At 47.8% G+C, this 16,416-nt stretch overlaps 1 protein-coding gene across 1 annotated transcript; it reads left to right on the forward strand.

Moving 5' to 3' along the window:
* Nucleotides 1–324: 324 nt before the first annotated feature.
* On the forward strand, nt 325–16,115 carry npdc1b (neural proliferation, differentiation and control, 1b). Its single transcript, XM_067231431.1, has 9 exons — nt 325–563; nt 7,644–7,796; nt 10,782–10,874; nt 11,037–11,258; nt 11,927–11,993; nt 12,881–12,965; nt 13,371–13,450; nt 14,037–14,136; nt 14,332–16,115. Exons 1-9 carry the CDS (start codon nt 461–463, stop codon nt 14,401–14,403), a joined length of 975 nt encoding a protein of 324 aa, XP_067087532.1. The 5' UTR covers nt 325–460; the 3' UTR covers nt 14,404–16,115.
* Nucleotides 16,116–16,416: the final 301 nt, after the last annotated feature.

A 16,416-nucleotide genomic window follows, 5' to 3' on the forward strand; every position in this document is an offset into this window, starting at 1 on the left:
TATTTGGACATGTGTCTATGAATCATAAGGGCACTCTCATACTGAAAGTACGTTTTCAAACAACAGACACTGCTAGGAAGAGGCTGGCTGTCGCCGCTGTAGGCTACGTAACTAAATGATTAGAGGAAGCGCCGTGACGACATTGTGAACGTATGCCCACCCCTTTCACATACAGCTCAGCACTAGCGCTGGACTCCACTGTACATCTTCAGAGCATCGCCAAGTGTTCTCCTTGGTGTCCTGCGCAAAACGCATAGGCACCTCCGCTGGTGCGGTTGTTTCACCGGATTCAAGCAGCCGAGCGAGTTTCTGTCATTCTCACGCTTATCGCTCCTTGTTTACCTTGCTTATAACGGAGATCAGAGAACACGGCGGGTTTTTTTCTTGGTTACGGGGATGGGGGAATGATCAACCCCATATCCCCACATCTGTGTCTTCAAACGTAGGACAGCTCCGCAGAATGGCATCCCTTGGAGGAGGGATCGAGCACCGGCCACAGGCCGCTCGTCTAATCCAGGCGGCTGTCTTTGCAGCCCTCGTCGCCCTGAGCACCTGCATGACAGGTAAGGACAGCCGCTGTTATTGTTTTTGTGAGTGATGCTGCTTGTTTATAGCCACTCTTGTGCAAGAGGTCACAATCGTAGTCGTAGAATAAACATGTTTATGTTTTGCATGATCGCAAAGTGGATTAAATGGGGTTTTATTGAGAAAAGAGCATGATATCCTCGACGGGTGATACTGTGTGTGCTGGATAACTCCAGCTGTTTTTGTGATGGGGCAGTTTTACGAAGATTACGAAATTACGAAATTCGTTCAACATATGATCCGTTTGAATACAATGTATTAGTAGGCTGTGTCTCTCAGCACCTTGCCCACTATACGTCCACTAAGTTTGCTTCGTTTTGCATAACTGTATGTTCGTTTTGTATCTATCTTTCTACCCATAACATTAGGCCACTACAGTGTCTTCTTCAAATAATATATATATAGGTGCTCTTGTTATGTATGTGTGTTTCTCCAGTAATCTTTCTACTCTATATACATGACTACAGTATTGGTCAACCTACATTTCAGCCAAAGGACTTGTAAACTGTCAGGCCACAGTCAGGCATCAGGCAGGAGGGAGTTTGATAAGCAGTGACATACCAAGTCACGTTCCCTGGACTTGACACACACACCTATGCTACTGTATAAGGATACCTACTGGCTAAGTTCTGACTGAGTGTAGAGCTGACAATGAACCTGGATTTAGTTGTAAAACAGACACTTGCTATGCCCACCCATGCACACATAGACAGGATGTATCACACATACATTCAGACATACCCATCTGAGGTGGTTATCAGCAGAGCGTAGCTCGACACATTCCCCCTGTCAGAGACCACTCCAGTGTTTCCCCTGGGTCTTTGCCTGGTTCAGGACGTGCTTGAAGTCACACGCCAAAGCCACTCAAGTGTCGGCAAGACAGATTGCACAGACACGGCTTTCGGCATGAAGAAAAATCTGTTTGTTTTTTAATGAATTGTAAAACACTTGAGCGTGCCCTCAAGTGTGAATTATCTGGTCGCCTCCTGTTTTCTCGGAATTTCATAGGAGGATCACATCAGTCAAGTGATTCATCGTTCTTCGCCTTTTCTACCTCTTCTCACCCCTTCTGCGAGGTCTCACCTTCCTGGAGAGAGAACATACCATGCTCTCAGAATCTTCCCTGGCACCCCTCCCCGTAGTGTACATGGAAAAGCGCCAGCCTGCCTATCTCTGCGATCTCGAGGACCCGCTGTGTGTTCAGTTAGCCTGGCAGATCCCAGCACTGTTCTTATCGGTGTGCTTCTCGTTCACCTTGATTTAGTAATTTGCCATGGCACAGAACACACGATACCATCTGGGATGTGAAAAGAGCTGTCAGCAGTGTGTGTGTTTGTGTGTGTATGAGATTGTGCATGAGTGGGTGTGTGTGTGTGTGTGTGTATGTGTGCGCACAGACACACACGAGAGCGGGTATGTGTGTGATGGACAGATAGAGAAACAAATCCAGTTTTTCTTTTGGCTTAGCCTTGGAGCTGATCTGGAAGCTGCACTCCTCTATTTGAAAGGACGAACAGGGCTTACTGATGTGAGCTTTTAAGCACAGGCAGGATGTCAGAGCTGGGTCAGTCTGGGAGCCCTGGAAGAGTTGCAAGGCTGGCCTGTCTTCTGTGGAGGAGATGGTGGAGAGAAGGGCTCCACTGGGGCTTTAACACTGGGATCAACGGATTAGTTGTTGGTGTGGATGATGGCTTTGCTACCATACTCTACAAAGCTATCTATCCCTGAAGAATACCTGACTAACTCCTACACAAACTGTAACCATATGGTTTGTTGTTCTGAGAAGCAGGCCTCTATGCAAGGCCAGTGAGTAATTTTGTACCAGTGCCAGGTATTGACAGCTTGCCAGAAGTCTATTCTGAAAACCCAAAGGGCTGGGGCTTGGCGTGATTGTGTTTGGTTTTGTACAGACCTTCAAGTACATGATGCAGGTGCTCCATTAGGACTCTTAGCAAACACTCATGCTTTAAAGTGCATATGGAATGTGTTTGTTTTAGCAGTGGAGGGTTTTGTGGCGGACAACAAAGACTTTGTAGAAAGAGATACTTAATCAATTCACGCACATCGCATAATGTACTCTTAAAAGAGTGGAGCACACTATTGGTAGGACTTCAAAGGCAGACCATAGATTTGAAGGAGAGAGGGAGGGGGTGATGCTGTTTAGTCCAGACTCTGAGACAGGCAGACAGAAAGGTTACCTGCCAATGTCTGTTAGATGCTGGCGTGTTGCTAACTGTGGTAATGCACAGAGCATTGTCTATGAGGATGTGAATAGAACAGGATTTTAGGCATCACAACCGCTGGGCTTTCATCTGATTTCTGTTCATATACTGTCACATCACGTTAAACACAAAAAAGGCTGTAACTATTTTCCAAACGTGGTCAGCTGCACATTATGTGCCCGGAAGTTGTTTGGTCACTGTTGGCTCGAAACGATTAAAAGCTGTCAGTGGTTGCTGCTTGCTCTTAGTGTGATGTGAACTAGAGTGGTTGTTTCATCAGACAGATGCAAATGCACAACTGCTGGAAGCTTTCATGTAGCCTGATTGCCTGCCTGTCTGTCTGTCTGTCTGCCTGTCTGTCTGTCTGTTTGCCTGTCTGCCTGTATGTCTGTTTGCCTGTCTGTCTGTCTGTTTGCCTGCCTGCCTGTATGTCTGTTTGCCTGTCTGTATGTCTGTTTGCCTGTCTGTCTGCCTGTCTGTCTGTTTGCCTGTCTGTCTGTCTGTTTGCCTGCCTGCATGTCTGTCTGCCTGTCTGTTTGCCTGTCTGTCTGTCTGTCTGTCTGCCTCTCTTCCCACAACAGCAATGTTTACATCCATTTTCTTCCTTCCTACCTTCTTAGGGAGTCAGCTGACCTCCTGCAGTGAGGTCTTTGTGTGCATGCGTGAGTCCTCTCCCTCACATGCTCGTGTCTACTCTCCTAAACCTGACACGCACCCTGTAGCCGTGATCCTGCCCTGGCTTTGAGGTCGACCTCAAGCTGCTGCCAGCCACAGGCAGTAAGCCCTTCGGTCCAGTTGGAAAACATGACAGGTTGCCTCTGTGAAGCTGTCTTACTGTCCATCTGCTTGTGTTTGTCAGTCTGTTGAGGAATGTCAACAGGAAGATGCCCTTCCGTGCCAAAGAGGCTGACTGGTGTCTCATCTAGGCTAACAGTTGGCTGCATCTCCTGCTCTATTCCAGTGTTCCAGTGTTTGTAGGGTGCTGCTGTTCTCCTGCTATCGACACCATATAAAAATATCTCTCCGGGTTTGTCTTTTCAAATGTGATAACGGAGACTGTGAAATTAAAATGAAAAAAAAGCAATAACACAATCTTAAAGATGAAATTGAATTCCTGAGCCTTAATCTAATTTGGGCTCTGTGGCACAACAGGATTGCTACGTGGAATACCAGAAGGAGGCCTGGTCTGTCTTCTGATAGGAGAGCAGTGTCTTAAGAGGCAGGCCTTTGCAGAGGAAAAGGTTACACCTGCCAATCACACCATGGATGCAAATTATTCATCTCCAGTAAGCTTCCTGTCTCTGGTCGACTTGGTAATGTCTTTGCCGATGGTTTCTCTGCCTGTGTCATATTGATTTTTTGTTATCCTGTCAGAAGATTCTGTGCTGGTAGCATTTGTCGTCCATAAAGCTAATTTCTTCCACTATGAAGCTAACCTGATCTCCCTCTTCAATAACACTACTTCCTGCTGTTGGAACAAGAATGATTTCCTGTTCCCTCTCAGAGCACCGCTGTTATTATTGAGCCCACTATCCTTCAGGTCCTCCACTGCACTTTCCAGTTCGTCTATGAAGGCCTTCCTATTTTTGTTTGAATGAAGTTTCCTTTTTAATAGGCATAATCATTTTGAAAATAACACATATTGGCTTTCTTAACTGGTATAATCATAATTAGAGGAATGTTCTGTCAATTTGCCATCCTGGCGCGTCGTCTCGCCTGTGGTGTATTTCGGTGCATATCACCAGGCCTGGAAATAAAGGAGTGGAAACATTAACTTGTGTAACAAAAACACCCCTGTCACATCAGTAATGTCAAATCCGCTGTGGATGAATCCACCAGTATGCCAGGTGGACATTTTGCATCTTTAGATGGCCTAACTAAATGTTGTGGCAGCTCAGCAGTGGCGAGAGAGGATAGGGTAAAACAAAAAGAGGTGAATGAAGAAAGAAAACAGCTGAAATTAGGATAGTCCAATGCTCAAGAAAAATATACACTCATGGTACAAGGTAATGTAAGCTGCTGTGGGTGTATCTGTTGGTGAATGATAAATTATGAATGCCCTTATGTTCCACTCTATTCTCCTGGAAATAAATGATGACTAAACAGTACAGACTACTTTTATCGGCCCCGATCCAAATAAATATCTAGATGTCCGTGTGTGCCTTGAGATTATTATTAGATCCTGATGCTCAACCTGGGTATATGGAATTACTGTCGGAGGAAATGGTTTTGTCTCGGAATAGAAGCCTGCAATGAACCTATGAGTGTGGACATTGGAAAATGAGATGTATAAAACAGGATGTATGTCAGCATTGGTTTAGATTCAGGCCAGGTAAAGCCATCTCAACACCCAACCCAAGTCCCTCTGAAAAATTGATTTAAACTCGAGAGCCATATCAAGTCGGAAGTGTCTTTGAGAGCGTCTACAGATGGTATGAAAGAAGAATTATCGCTCAGAGTAAGAAAGGAAAAAGAGAGAGAATGATTACAGGCTCATTCACTTTTTCTTTGTTCAAACTTTGAAAAGAGGGTTGCTAGGCGACTGCACATTCGGGGGAAAGTGAGCTTGGCTCATGGGGAATGTCACTGTTTGTCAGAAACTCAGTGAGTAGCAAGGGACTAATGCAACTACAAAAACTTGAAGTCTTGCTTTTATTCTTCTGAAACTGACATCCATTCAGTTTTCCAATTGCTTTGAATGTCCCCCGAGAAGTAAATTATAGTTAAATGTCAATCAAATAAACTGTCATCCATTCTGTCAATTTGTTTGAATCAGACTGACAATTTGGGGCATTTCTAAGTCCAACTGAGTTGAGATGTAACTGACTTTTGCAATTAGCTTTATAGACATAAAAGTCTTCGGCGTTCAACCCTCAAGAGGCAGTTTGGTGAGATAAGAAATGTTGTACTAATGCCTTCCCCTCCTAGTCATTTGGTAGTGAAGCTTTGCATATATATCTTACAGACATTGTAGTTTGACCATTCAACCTTCACCTTGAATGTGCTCATTTGCCTTTACAGGTATGTTTGACTTGATACTGCAGGTTGCATGTGTGCAGTGTAGATATGAATGGGGAGAGATGGTGTTCCTTGCAGAAACGCCAGCAAACAGCTGATCCTTGCTATGGTTCTGGCATTGCACGCTACAGCATACCTCATCAGGGAGGCACTGACAAACGGCACTGCGCTCGCTGTTCATTTGCTATTCTGAGAAGACTTCTTGTGCTTTCTCGTCGCTTTCCTCCTAAGTGTATTGGCCGCGCCCAGAGCCAAGGGTGGAGGTGCAACACTGTGTGGACTGTGTGTTTGTAACTGCTACAGGCTTTTTGACAAACCAATTCAGGACCCATGGACAACTACTGTAGGCTAATGATCTCTCTCTCTCTCTCTCTATCGCAAAAATAATATACACAAGTCAGTAACACGTGGACCCAAAAGCTCAAAATTTTCAGATGACTTCAGGCCACTTTAACAATAGCAGAAGACGACTCAGACATATCATTGTGCATATTGTAGTGGTCTGACCTAACAATTGAAATGGGATTCAAGGTTTCTTCAAGGTAAAGACTTGCCTACCTTCTATTAAGGAAAAAAAGACTATCAGAATTTTATATAAATAATTCAGTTTAGTTTGTTTACATTTCCTTCGTCTTTGCTTCTCTGTTTCGAAACAAAAGCCCCCCCCCTTCCATCTCTAGCCTTTGAGTTCACACAGTGACTCACACCTGATGATGTCACACCGCCTCAGTTGCCATGTCAGTCGTTATGGCAACCGTATCCTAGGCTTCGACAGAGAAGCATCGAGCCATTTCAAAGTGGAAGTCAGAGAGTTCGTATTGATAGCTCACTCCAATCGCTAGCTTTCTGCATTCCGCTGAATGCTTACCAAACCCGAACAGACAGGAAGACGGCATACAGATCAAAACAATCTTTCAGACGGCCGACCTTGGCTTGTGACTGACCTCGCTGTAAGTGGGCTCTGGCCAGCTTCAGGGCCTCTGTCTGAGCACTGGCCAGTCGACCCAGCAAGACACGACCATGCAAAGCTGTCGTAGCCTCGAGCGGTCTGACTCACCAGTCCTCTCAGTCAGGGGTGACATTCCATCTGCTCCCTTATCTCTCCAGCCACCTGCGGACTCATACTGCAATACATCACTGTAGACAGCAGGCCATGATCCCAGCACCCAAACAGCACCGACCACCAGCCAAGAACTGGGCCAGTCTTCCCTGTGATCATCCGTCAGTGTCACAGTAAAGACCTTGTGGCGCCTCACCAAATGCAGGACCTGAAGCATCGTCCCTAACCTTCGGCTGACCGGAGCACAACTTTGTCCTTTATTAATCAGTTCCGTTGACGCAACTGAACGGGGAGGCTCCGAGGCATTGGGCCGACGGTGTTTGTTTGTTTTGTCCGTGTGGATCCTTTCAGATGTTGGAAGGGAGTAGTGAAGCAGCTTAATGAGCAGCAGTACTGAAGAGGCTGGAGGCGTTTAGACGTGTCAGGCACCAGTAACTACAATGCGCCGTGTTTGGTTATCGCCTGACACTTTCTTTTCGTCTTTTTCCTTCTCACCTGAGGCACCCGCTCTTGATACATAACACCTGTAAAGTACATGAATTATTCAATTTTATGCCACGTACATGAAATCAAATTACATTCCGAGAGGCCCGCTGAGCCGTGCAGCTTTGTGTTTTCGCCGTGTTTTCTTTTTTTTTGAAAGCTTCATTTTCTTTCGACATGTCCCAAATGTCTGACAAGAAATGAAATCAAGTACGACACGATTAATGATGTTCTCTTCCATCCCATCCCCATTCCTGTCCTCTCTGTGCCCGCAGGGTCTCACATGTGCCCGCGAAGTCTAGACTGTGCCCGGGCCGGGCGACACTTCTGCCAGCCGGGGGATTCCAGCTGCGGGCCCTGCCTCTCCCCCCTGGTGGATAACTCCCGGGGCAGGTGTGTGGTGAAGAGGAGGCACGCCCCTCGCGTGGGTGAGTCTCAAATGCAGCCCCTCGCGGAAACACCACTGCTACTGTGATTCAAGAACACACAAAGGGATGTTGGTATTCCGGGCGGCCTGTTACGGCGAGAAAGCTCATAGCACCTCCCGATGTCATGCGTCGAAATAAACCGTGTTAGTTTGAACCTTGCAGTCCCCACAGACCTGGGCTTCTCAGAAGGGTTAATGAGTCCGTGGGGAATGGGGGTCGGGTCTGGGGCTTGGGGAGCAGAGCTGCAGGCTCACGAGTGTAGTCATCTACAGAAAAGAAAATGCTTAGTGGCATCTGGATGTGTCATCCCCCCAAAAGACACTGAGATCAGTGGGCTGCCGCGGACCTGGGGTGACAAGACTGACCGTACAATGTATGCCTGCTGGCTCTGGAGGACCGTCAGGCTGCGATGGTCCCCACTCAGACAGCCAGCAGTGACGCAGAGCCACTACAGAGCAGCTGGAAGGGAGGCTCCTATCTCCCCCCACCCCCGGAGATCAGGGGGCACCGCCAAGAAGGCACAACCCCCTCCCCCCTTCTGACAGGCATCCCAACTGCCTCCTGCCCACTCAAGTGGTCAGAATGATCGGATAAAAAAGGCGTTGTGATGTCACTGGCTCTCTCTCTCCCGCCTCCTCCATCTACTGCTCTATTTATCACCCCCTTCCTTCGTTCTCTCCCACTCCTCTTAGACTCCCTTGATGGTCAAAGCACACAGATGCTGCTGGGAGGCACAAAACAAGCACTTTGTGGAACACTGTGTCACTCACTGTGTTGTTGTTAGAGAGCAGAGTGATATTACAAATAGACCGCGTATTAGGCCGGCGACGGCAAAAAAGGGCTCATTAAGTATTGGCCACCGCTGCAATCGGCTGTAAACCTTTAGCGGCTCTCGCCCTAGCGCACACACACTTCATGCCTCACCACCCCCCCCCCAACCTCTCTCTCCCTCGTGGCACATGGGTGGGTTTAATAACAGGGCCTGGACAGACACCTCTTTTATGTGTGGCCACTTCTCATCTCTCCCACGCAGCTCCTGTTGCTCTTTCCCCTCTCTCTCCTCTGCTGCTCCTCTCTCGTCCCTCCCTGGTCGCTGAGGCTCCACCGTCGCTCCTAGATCCTAGTCCCGGTTGCTCTTGGTCCTGTATTCATTAATACCAGACGTGAAGATAGGACAATTATTTCTACATATCTTGAAATACTTGGCGTTCTTTTTCATGGCTGATGTTATTCCATTGTACAAAATATATCAGATAGTTGTGGCTCGTGCAGACTTGGTCGGCTGAGGTGTAGTAGCGTGGGTTCTACTGTGTCACTGCATCCCACTGACCTCCACGCTGTTTAGCATTGGCGTTTGCTAGCCTCTGAGTAAGGGTGAGTGTTATAAAACACCATGCAAGCTGGAACATGCTGCATCTGGAAGGGATGAACAGGACCTGTTCTTTCCCCAGCCACGTATTCAATCTCATTACCCCCCCCCCCCCCACCCCCTCCCTCCCCCTCACCAACACACACACTTGGCACGTCTCCCTGTTGCCCTGGCGACGGGTTTCATTCATGATTCTGAGGGAGGGGTCTTTTTCTTTTTTTTCATCCCTCCCTCGCCATTTTTCCCCTCCGTCTCTCTCTCTCTCTTCCTCTCTCTTTTTCTCTAACCTCACTTCTTCCACGACTCTTCATTACCCCTCCCTCCCTCGCTCCCTCCGCCCCCCTGCTCAGAGCGGCACTGCGTGACAGTAGAGCGCTGACCCATCCACCCACACACTGCACCACACTCATTCACCCACTCTAACTAATACTGCACCCGCGCACACCCAGTCTCACACGCGTGCAAATGCACACACACACACACACTGAACCACACTCATCCACCCACTCTTACTAATACACACTGTACACACACACAATCTCTCTCTCACACACACACACTGCACCACATTCATTCACCCACTCACTAACACTGCGCACTTCCCCTAACTTCAACCACAAACATCCTCACACACATGCTGCACCACATCATATGCACCCGTCGACCAGCTCGCACTGTGTGCACGTGTGTCACGCACCCCCTGCCGCTCTGATGCATCATGGGAACAGCGCGCCCATCGTGTCATAGACACCCACGGGCCCACGCGAGCATGTCACCCAACCACGTTTGCCCTTCCTCCCCTCCCACGCACAGACTTCCCCGCACACGCTCAAACGACGGCCAATGATTTGGATGGGGCTGCGATGGGTGCAGTGACGTGCTTTCCCCACACGAGGGAGCCAGTGCTTTTGTAAATGGCCGCCGCCCTAGCTCAGGTTCACCCATGTGGAGTCTGCCCCAGAGGGCGAGGGATTCGTATTTCCCTTAGTCAGCGGCCTGGGGTATAGCTATTGATCCACCAACATGGCCCAACATAATAAAATAAAATACAGTGGATGCTAGATACAGTGTGCCTATGAGCAATGACTGTGACCTTATGTCCACAACTCAGAGAAAATGATGTGTTGTATCCTTATTAGAACGAATGACAGTCTTCAATATGCGTGTTTGTTCCACAATATGCGTGTTATCTGGTGCCTGCTGTGTGCTGTGTGTAAACCCTGTGGAGATGATCTGTAGGGGGAGTGATTAGTGATTAGAGATCTCTGACTCAAGCCTACCGTCAACCAGATGGTGAATCAGCATTAGTCTCTCTCTCTCTCTCTCTCTCTCTCTCTCTCTCTCTCTCTCTCTCTCTCTCTCTCTCTCTCTCTCTCTCTCTCTCTCTCTCTCTCTCTCTCTCTCGCTCTCTCGCTCTCTCTCGCTCTCTCTCTCTTCCAAATTATGTACTAACGTTTTTATTCATTCAGCAGATGTTTCTATCCAAAGCGACTTACCGGGGGGATTTGACCATCCTCTCTCTCCACAAGCAAATATGTTACCTCTGCCTGCACTCTGGACAGTACCAGAGGTGAAACCCCTGGACAGAGAGTGACCGTGATCTTCTTCCTCCCCAGGTAAAGTGGCCACGTTCCCAGAGCTCGACGAAGAGATCGACTTCCTGTCCGCCATCATCAGCCAGCGGCAGGAGACCGACATCCAGCTCCAAGGTAGCCTCGCTCTCCCATCTGTCCACACGCGACACTGTATACGTTTAGCGGCGCCGCGCAAACCAGTGCCGGCGTCACACCTCCCAGGCATGACACCGGGACCACGCGTGTGTCTCGGGTCCCGACGAGTCCGCTTGACACGCTCTCTGTTCCGTCTCCTAGCTCCGCCCCCTCGGGATGCCTCCGAAACCAAGGAGGAGCCGAAACCTCAGAGCGCGTCCCGCAGGCCCACGGTGGAGCCGCCCGCCACGCTCGGCGGCCCCTCCGCCCCGCCCAACGGCACGGCGTCTCCCACGACGACCAGCCAGGCCCCCTCGGGCGGCGGCGGGCCCGTCATCGTGCCCATCACCGCCCCCTACCCCTCGGACGAGCACGTGTTCCTCAGTAAGTCTCGACGCGTTCTGACTCCTCCTTTCGGCCGATGAACAATAATGTGTTTGTCACGTGGCGAACCACTTCGCCCCGGGGTTCTCACTCGAAAAGAAACGTCCCGATTGTGCTCCGAAGAGACATCTTGATGTTGTTGTTCATTTCGAATGTTGAGATTCAAATTGAGACTTGTTTTGAATGGGGTTGTTTGAATTACACTGTTCTTCTCCAAACTGATGCTAACAGTTCAGTGCATATATTCTGACATAGAAAAATACCTGATGTCATCTTCTTCTGGAGACAAATGAGCTGCTGATCATATGACAACAACCATTGAGAGCAGCCTATCTATACCCCATTCAAAGAAAGAAGACATGCTTGTGGGGTCTGTGGAAAGGCATGATGTTCCAGTTCTGATCCTCACATCCAATTGGGCCTGTGAATGAACCAAACCATTATTAGTTCCTAGTGTTGAGAATTAATTTCTACGAAGCCGAGGTCTTTTAAATCCATGAACTGGGATGGGACGGTCTACTTCCTCCTCGTACGTCTCGTCCTGTCCTGGTGCTTGGCTGTTCCTCTTCTTGCCCAGTTTTGGACACGTTCCTCACTCCACGCCATGTCTTCCTTGACTGCGGCCTATCGCAGGCTGTCTCTCATGCTGTTTGTGTATCTCTCCACAGTCATGACCAGTGTCTTCATCGTAGTGGGATCCCTGGCTTTGATCATAGCTGGGGTCTGTTGGATCAGGTAATCTTTTCGGTCTTTGTCTCCTTTATTTACCTACCTCTCTATCGTTCTCTCCTTCGTTCTCGCCTTCATTCTCTCTCGCATCTGTTTGTCTGAATGCTCTCTCTGTGTAGTCTCTCCAGATTTACTTTAGTTAAACTGCATAGAGAGACTATTAAGTACTTTGAGGTACTACTCGTTTAGGCATTTGTATTGATTGCTGCGTTAGCATTGTATGGAGGCATTTTGGGGGTTTGGGGTTGTGCTCATGACAGGCATGATACTGGCCAACCTCACTCCCACACCGCCAACATGCGTAGATATATAGATAGAAACACAGAGATAAAGGATGGAAGGATATCAGACTGCAGAGTATCAGCAGGAGCACACCTCTCTATGAGCATGGCCTGGCGATGGGGTGGGATCTGGAACAGCAGCTGATTGCCCAGTTTAGAGGGACTGTAGAGCAGACGTTCACACATCTGGAAGGTTCTGTACTGGTCCATGGTGTCACTGCTGTACTGAATGTGGGTCACGGTTGTGCCGCACTTATGTCTGAAGCGATTTGCATTCAGTAGGTCAGCCTGAGTAGCGATATAAATGTGAAGTAGCAATAAAAACCCATCTGCTGCCTGAGAGTTCCCCCATGGGTGTTGCCCTTGCCACTTAAAAGACCTTTATAAATACTTGTCTTCAGTCATTGCTGTTGTTTTACTTCCTCTTCAATTTGGACCCCGAGGTGCGGATTATAGAATATTCTATTTTAACATTCCGCATGTTTTGTATTGCGTTGAAGTGTGTCTGATTTTCATATTCCTCATCCTTTTTCTTGAATGGCTCATTCTGTACATTGGTTGTATATTGGCGGCCATACTTACCTCCTCTATCTGTGGTGTTGGATGTTTCAGATTGCAGAAGGGTGTTCGCCTGGCCCAGAAGATTGACTACCCTGCCTACGGGGGAATGGGACCCCAGTCCTATGACAACAATGTGGTGAGTTCAGCCCAAAACACACAGATGGGAAATACACATAGTTTATTGTTTAGGATTTATTTATTCAATAAATCCTAAACATGGATTAGGTCAATATATAATATATGATAATATGTACTTTATCTGATTTCCTTTTCCTCATCACCATTCCCAAATGACTCCAGTTGTACATAGTGTGAGGTTTATGGGATAGTATGCAAAGAGTGTTTGACTGCAGTTCAGATGGTCGCCGATTCAAATCTGTCACTTTGGATGAAAGTCTGCGAAAAGGAGAGCATTCGTATGGCAGGAAATCGAATCTTGAAGTGATGTCATGAACGCTTTATCAGGGCATGTTAAGAGGCCTGGGATAGGTGCCCTGCCCCTACCCATGCTCATGTTCATGCTCTCTCTCATGCCTCGCAGCCTGGAGACAAGAAGCTGGCGAGGAGTGCCCAGATGTACCACTACCAGCACCAGAAACAACAGATGCTGTCCCTGGGGAAGTGAGTGACCTTTCAAGTCCAGACTGAGTCTGACGTGTTGTGTTGTCTACTGTCTGCCCGTGTTCCCTCTGGCACCTTTTGCCTGCCTGCTCGCCTGTCTGCCCGTCTGCCTGCCCGTCTGTCTGCCTGTCTACCTGTCTGTCTGCCTGTCTGCCTGTCTGCCTGTCTACCTGTCTTTCTGTTTGCCTGCCTGTCTTTCTTTCTGTCTGTCTGTCTTTCTGTTTGCCTGCCTGTCTTTCTTTCTGCCTGTCTGCCTGTCTTCCTGTCTGTCTGCCTGTCTTTCTGTTTGCCTGCCTGTCTGTCTTTCTTTCTGTCTGCCTGCATATGTGCCTGCTTGTCTTTCTTTCTGCCTGTCTGCCTGTCTTCCTGTCTGTCTGCCTGTCTTTCTGTTTGCCTGCCTGCCTGTCTGTCTTTCTTTCTTTCTGTCTGCCTGCATATGTGCCTGCTTGTCTTTCTTTCTGACTGTCTGTCTGTCTGCCTGTCTACCTGTCTGCACATCTGTGTCGGCCTGCCATTGATCATCCTCTACTAGAGATTTGACACGCTCCAGTTCCTCCGTAACCGTTTCCCATGGCTTGTGCTCCAGACACAGGGATGAGCCAAAGGTCCCGGACTCGGGCGCCACGTCGGATGAGGAGAACGAGGACGGAGATTTCACCGTGTACGAGTGCCCTGGCCTGGCCCCGGTGAGCCCCACACCGGACGGTTACAGCACGGCCTTCTGTCCGACACTTAGATCGCCAAGTTACTGATTTTACACAGACGTTTTCTAGTTTCACTTTATTCGGAGGAGCCATTTTGCCTTAGGGGACACTCTGTGAACACTGTTTATAGGACTTCACTGAACTGTGTTTCTCCTACTTCCTTTCCTTCCCATACAGACTGGAGAGATGGAAGTGAAGAACCCTCTGTTTGACGACTCCCCCCTCTATTTCCAGAGGACCCACAAGTAGACCCGGAAGCGCTGATGGGCACACACACCGTAGACAACCCCTCCTCCTTGTACAGAGAAACGACACGCACGCACGCACACAGTAAACACTCGCCCAGCACACGTCACCAGGCTTCCGGAAGCTACCCATTAGGAGCCTGGCCTCGTCCACAACCACTCCCACCACGTCAGGCCAGGTGTGCGGAGAGAAGAAGGGATGGGTGGAGGATGTGAGGGATGTGTACAGGAGGAAGAGGAGGGTGAGATGCAGACTAGAGGAGTGTATCTGAGGGGGGTCTCCTCCTGGCTTGGGACAGAAATCTGGGGCCAAAATCTTTTTATCCGAGGACTCACACAACCGTTCCTTGTGGTCTCACGTAATCATGCCTTTTCAAGTGTGTTTTTCATTTTCATGTTAATTTAGGCTCTTCTTGATCTCGAACACTCATCTGTAGTTTCAGGGAATGGGTTTGCGGTGAATAACGAGTATGTGTATGCATGTATGTGTATGAGTCGGGATTCAACGGATCTTGTGAAAACTGTCCCGACGACGTCCAGTGACTCGGATACATCCAGTGTCTCAACGGTTTGAAAGCTACGGTCTGTGACTGAGGAAGACGTTAATTAGACGAGGGGCGGCAACAGAAGGCAATTTCGTTTTTTGGATTGTCCATGTAAGCAGTATACAGAGTAAACGATATCCAAACATCTTTGATTCTCTTCATTCCCAGGTTGTGGCTTGGTTTCAGCCCAAAGAGATTTGACTCTTCTTTCATTGATGTACACACACACACACACTGACAGTACCGTGATCCTTTAAAGTCTGTTATGTAGCCATTGTTTTCTCAGTATAGTCTCTCTATGCATGACTTGATGCTGTGTTATGAAAAAGTCGATATGCATTTACGGTTCTTACAAGTTTCTTGTGCAAACTTGCTCACGATATACATAACTTGAATGATTTCAAAGGAATTTGAAACTTGTCAACCTAACTCTGAACCAGAGCAACCCTTTTGTGTAAAGACAAACATGGCTTGTCCCCATGATCTATGATGTTCTGTAAGTCACTACTGATGTGTACAAAGACAAAGAATAATCTGTCACTGACCAATGTGTTTGTAGACGTTATCGTATATTTCAGAGTGGTGTCACTGTTTTCTTTTGTTCTGGAGTGTTTTCAGAAGTTGCCTATTGATGCCGTCTCTCAGGAACGCTGCTGTCACTAGTTATTTCACCCCACACGCTCAACATGACAGGTTCTGAAGATGGCATGTTCCGGACTGTTGTTACTGACCCTGGAAGTCTGGCCATTTGATTCGATTTTTTTAACGTTTGTCAAAATGATGAATGAGTCTTTAAATTTTGGGCCTTGAGAACAAAGCGAGAAATATGTAGTTGCCCCATCCATTACAAAGACACGGTATCAGAATATTCTGTATGAAGACTGTTTTACCTCATGATCTGTACTGTATTTCTGCTTTTCCATTTTATTCCTGCTGGGTGGAAGAAACTCAAGGATTAATGTCCATATATTTTCCTCTTGTGCCCATATTATCTCCAATGAATGTGGCTTGCATCTCTAGTAGTGGTGAGCATTTGACCGACCGAACTGACTGACTGATATGAAGAAACTGGACCCAGGGGTAAACATGTCCACCAACCTGAGAGATGAACGACCTCATTATCCAACACTGAGATTGTTTGGCGTGCATGTAAACATATCAGAGATGGAAATTAAAGAATACATATTTATATTATCTTAAATGAAATGAGGTTATGGTGTCTTTCCTCAGAACTCAAGGGAGGGTGACATTGCAAAAAACCATTCTGAAGGAATGGATAGTGAAAGTTATGTATTATATTGTTTTCCTCTATCAAGCCTGCCATCTTGTGGCCACATTTGATAATCACAACACACTGTTTCAACAAGAAACAGACTGGTCTGTTTCTTGTTGGTGCAAAGCAACATTATGCACATTCTACGGTGGCCCTGAAGTGCAAATGACACCCACTAACATGAAAGCGTCCCCCAAAT

Source organism: Osmerus mordax, chromosome 28 (genome assembly GCF_038355195.1).
Source record: "Osmerus mordax isolate fOsmMor3 chromosome 28, fOsmMor3.pri, whole genome shotgun sequence".
Taxonomy (NCBI): Eukaryota; Metazoa; Chordata; class Actinopteri; order Osmeriformes; family Osmeridae; genus Osmerus; species Osmerus mordax.

Excerpts from the sequence above, each read along its gene's own strand:
- npdc1b (XM_067231431.1), top strand. The coding sequence starts at position 461 with ATGGCATCCCTTGGAGGAGGGATCGAGCACCGGCCACAGGCCGCTCGT. Across the intron at positions 564-7,643 it reads CCTGAGCACCTGCATGACAG|GGTCTCACATGTGCCCGCGA; the intron begins GTAAGGACAGCC and ends CTGTGCCCGCAG. Across the intron at positions 11,259-11,926 it reads GGACGAGCACGTGTTCCTCA|TCATGACCAGTGTCTTCATC; the intron begins GTAAGTCTCGAC and ends ATCTCTCCACAG.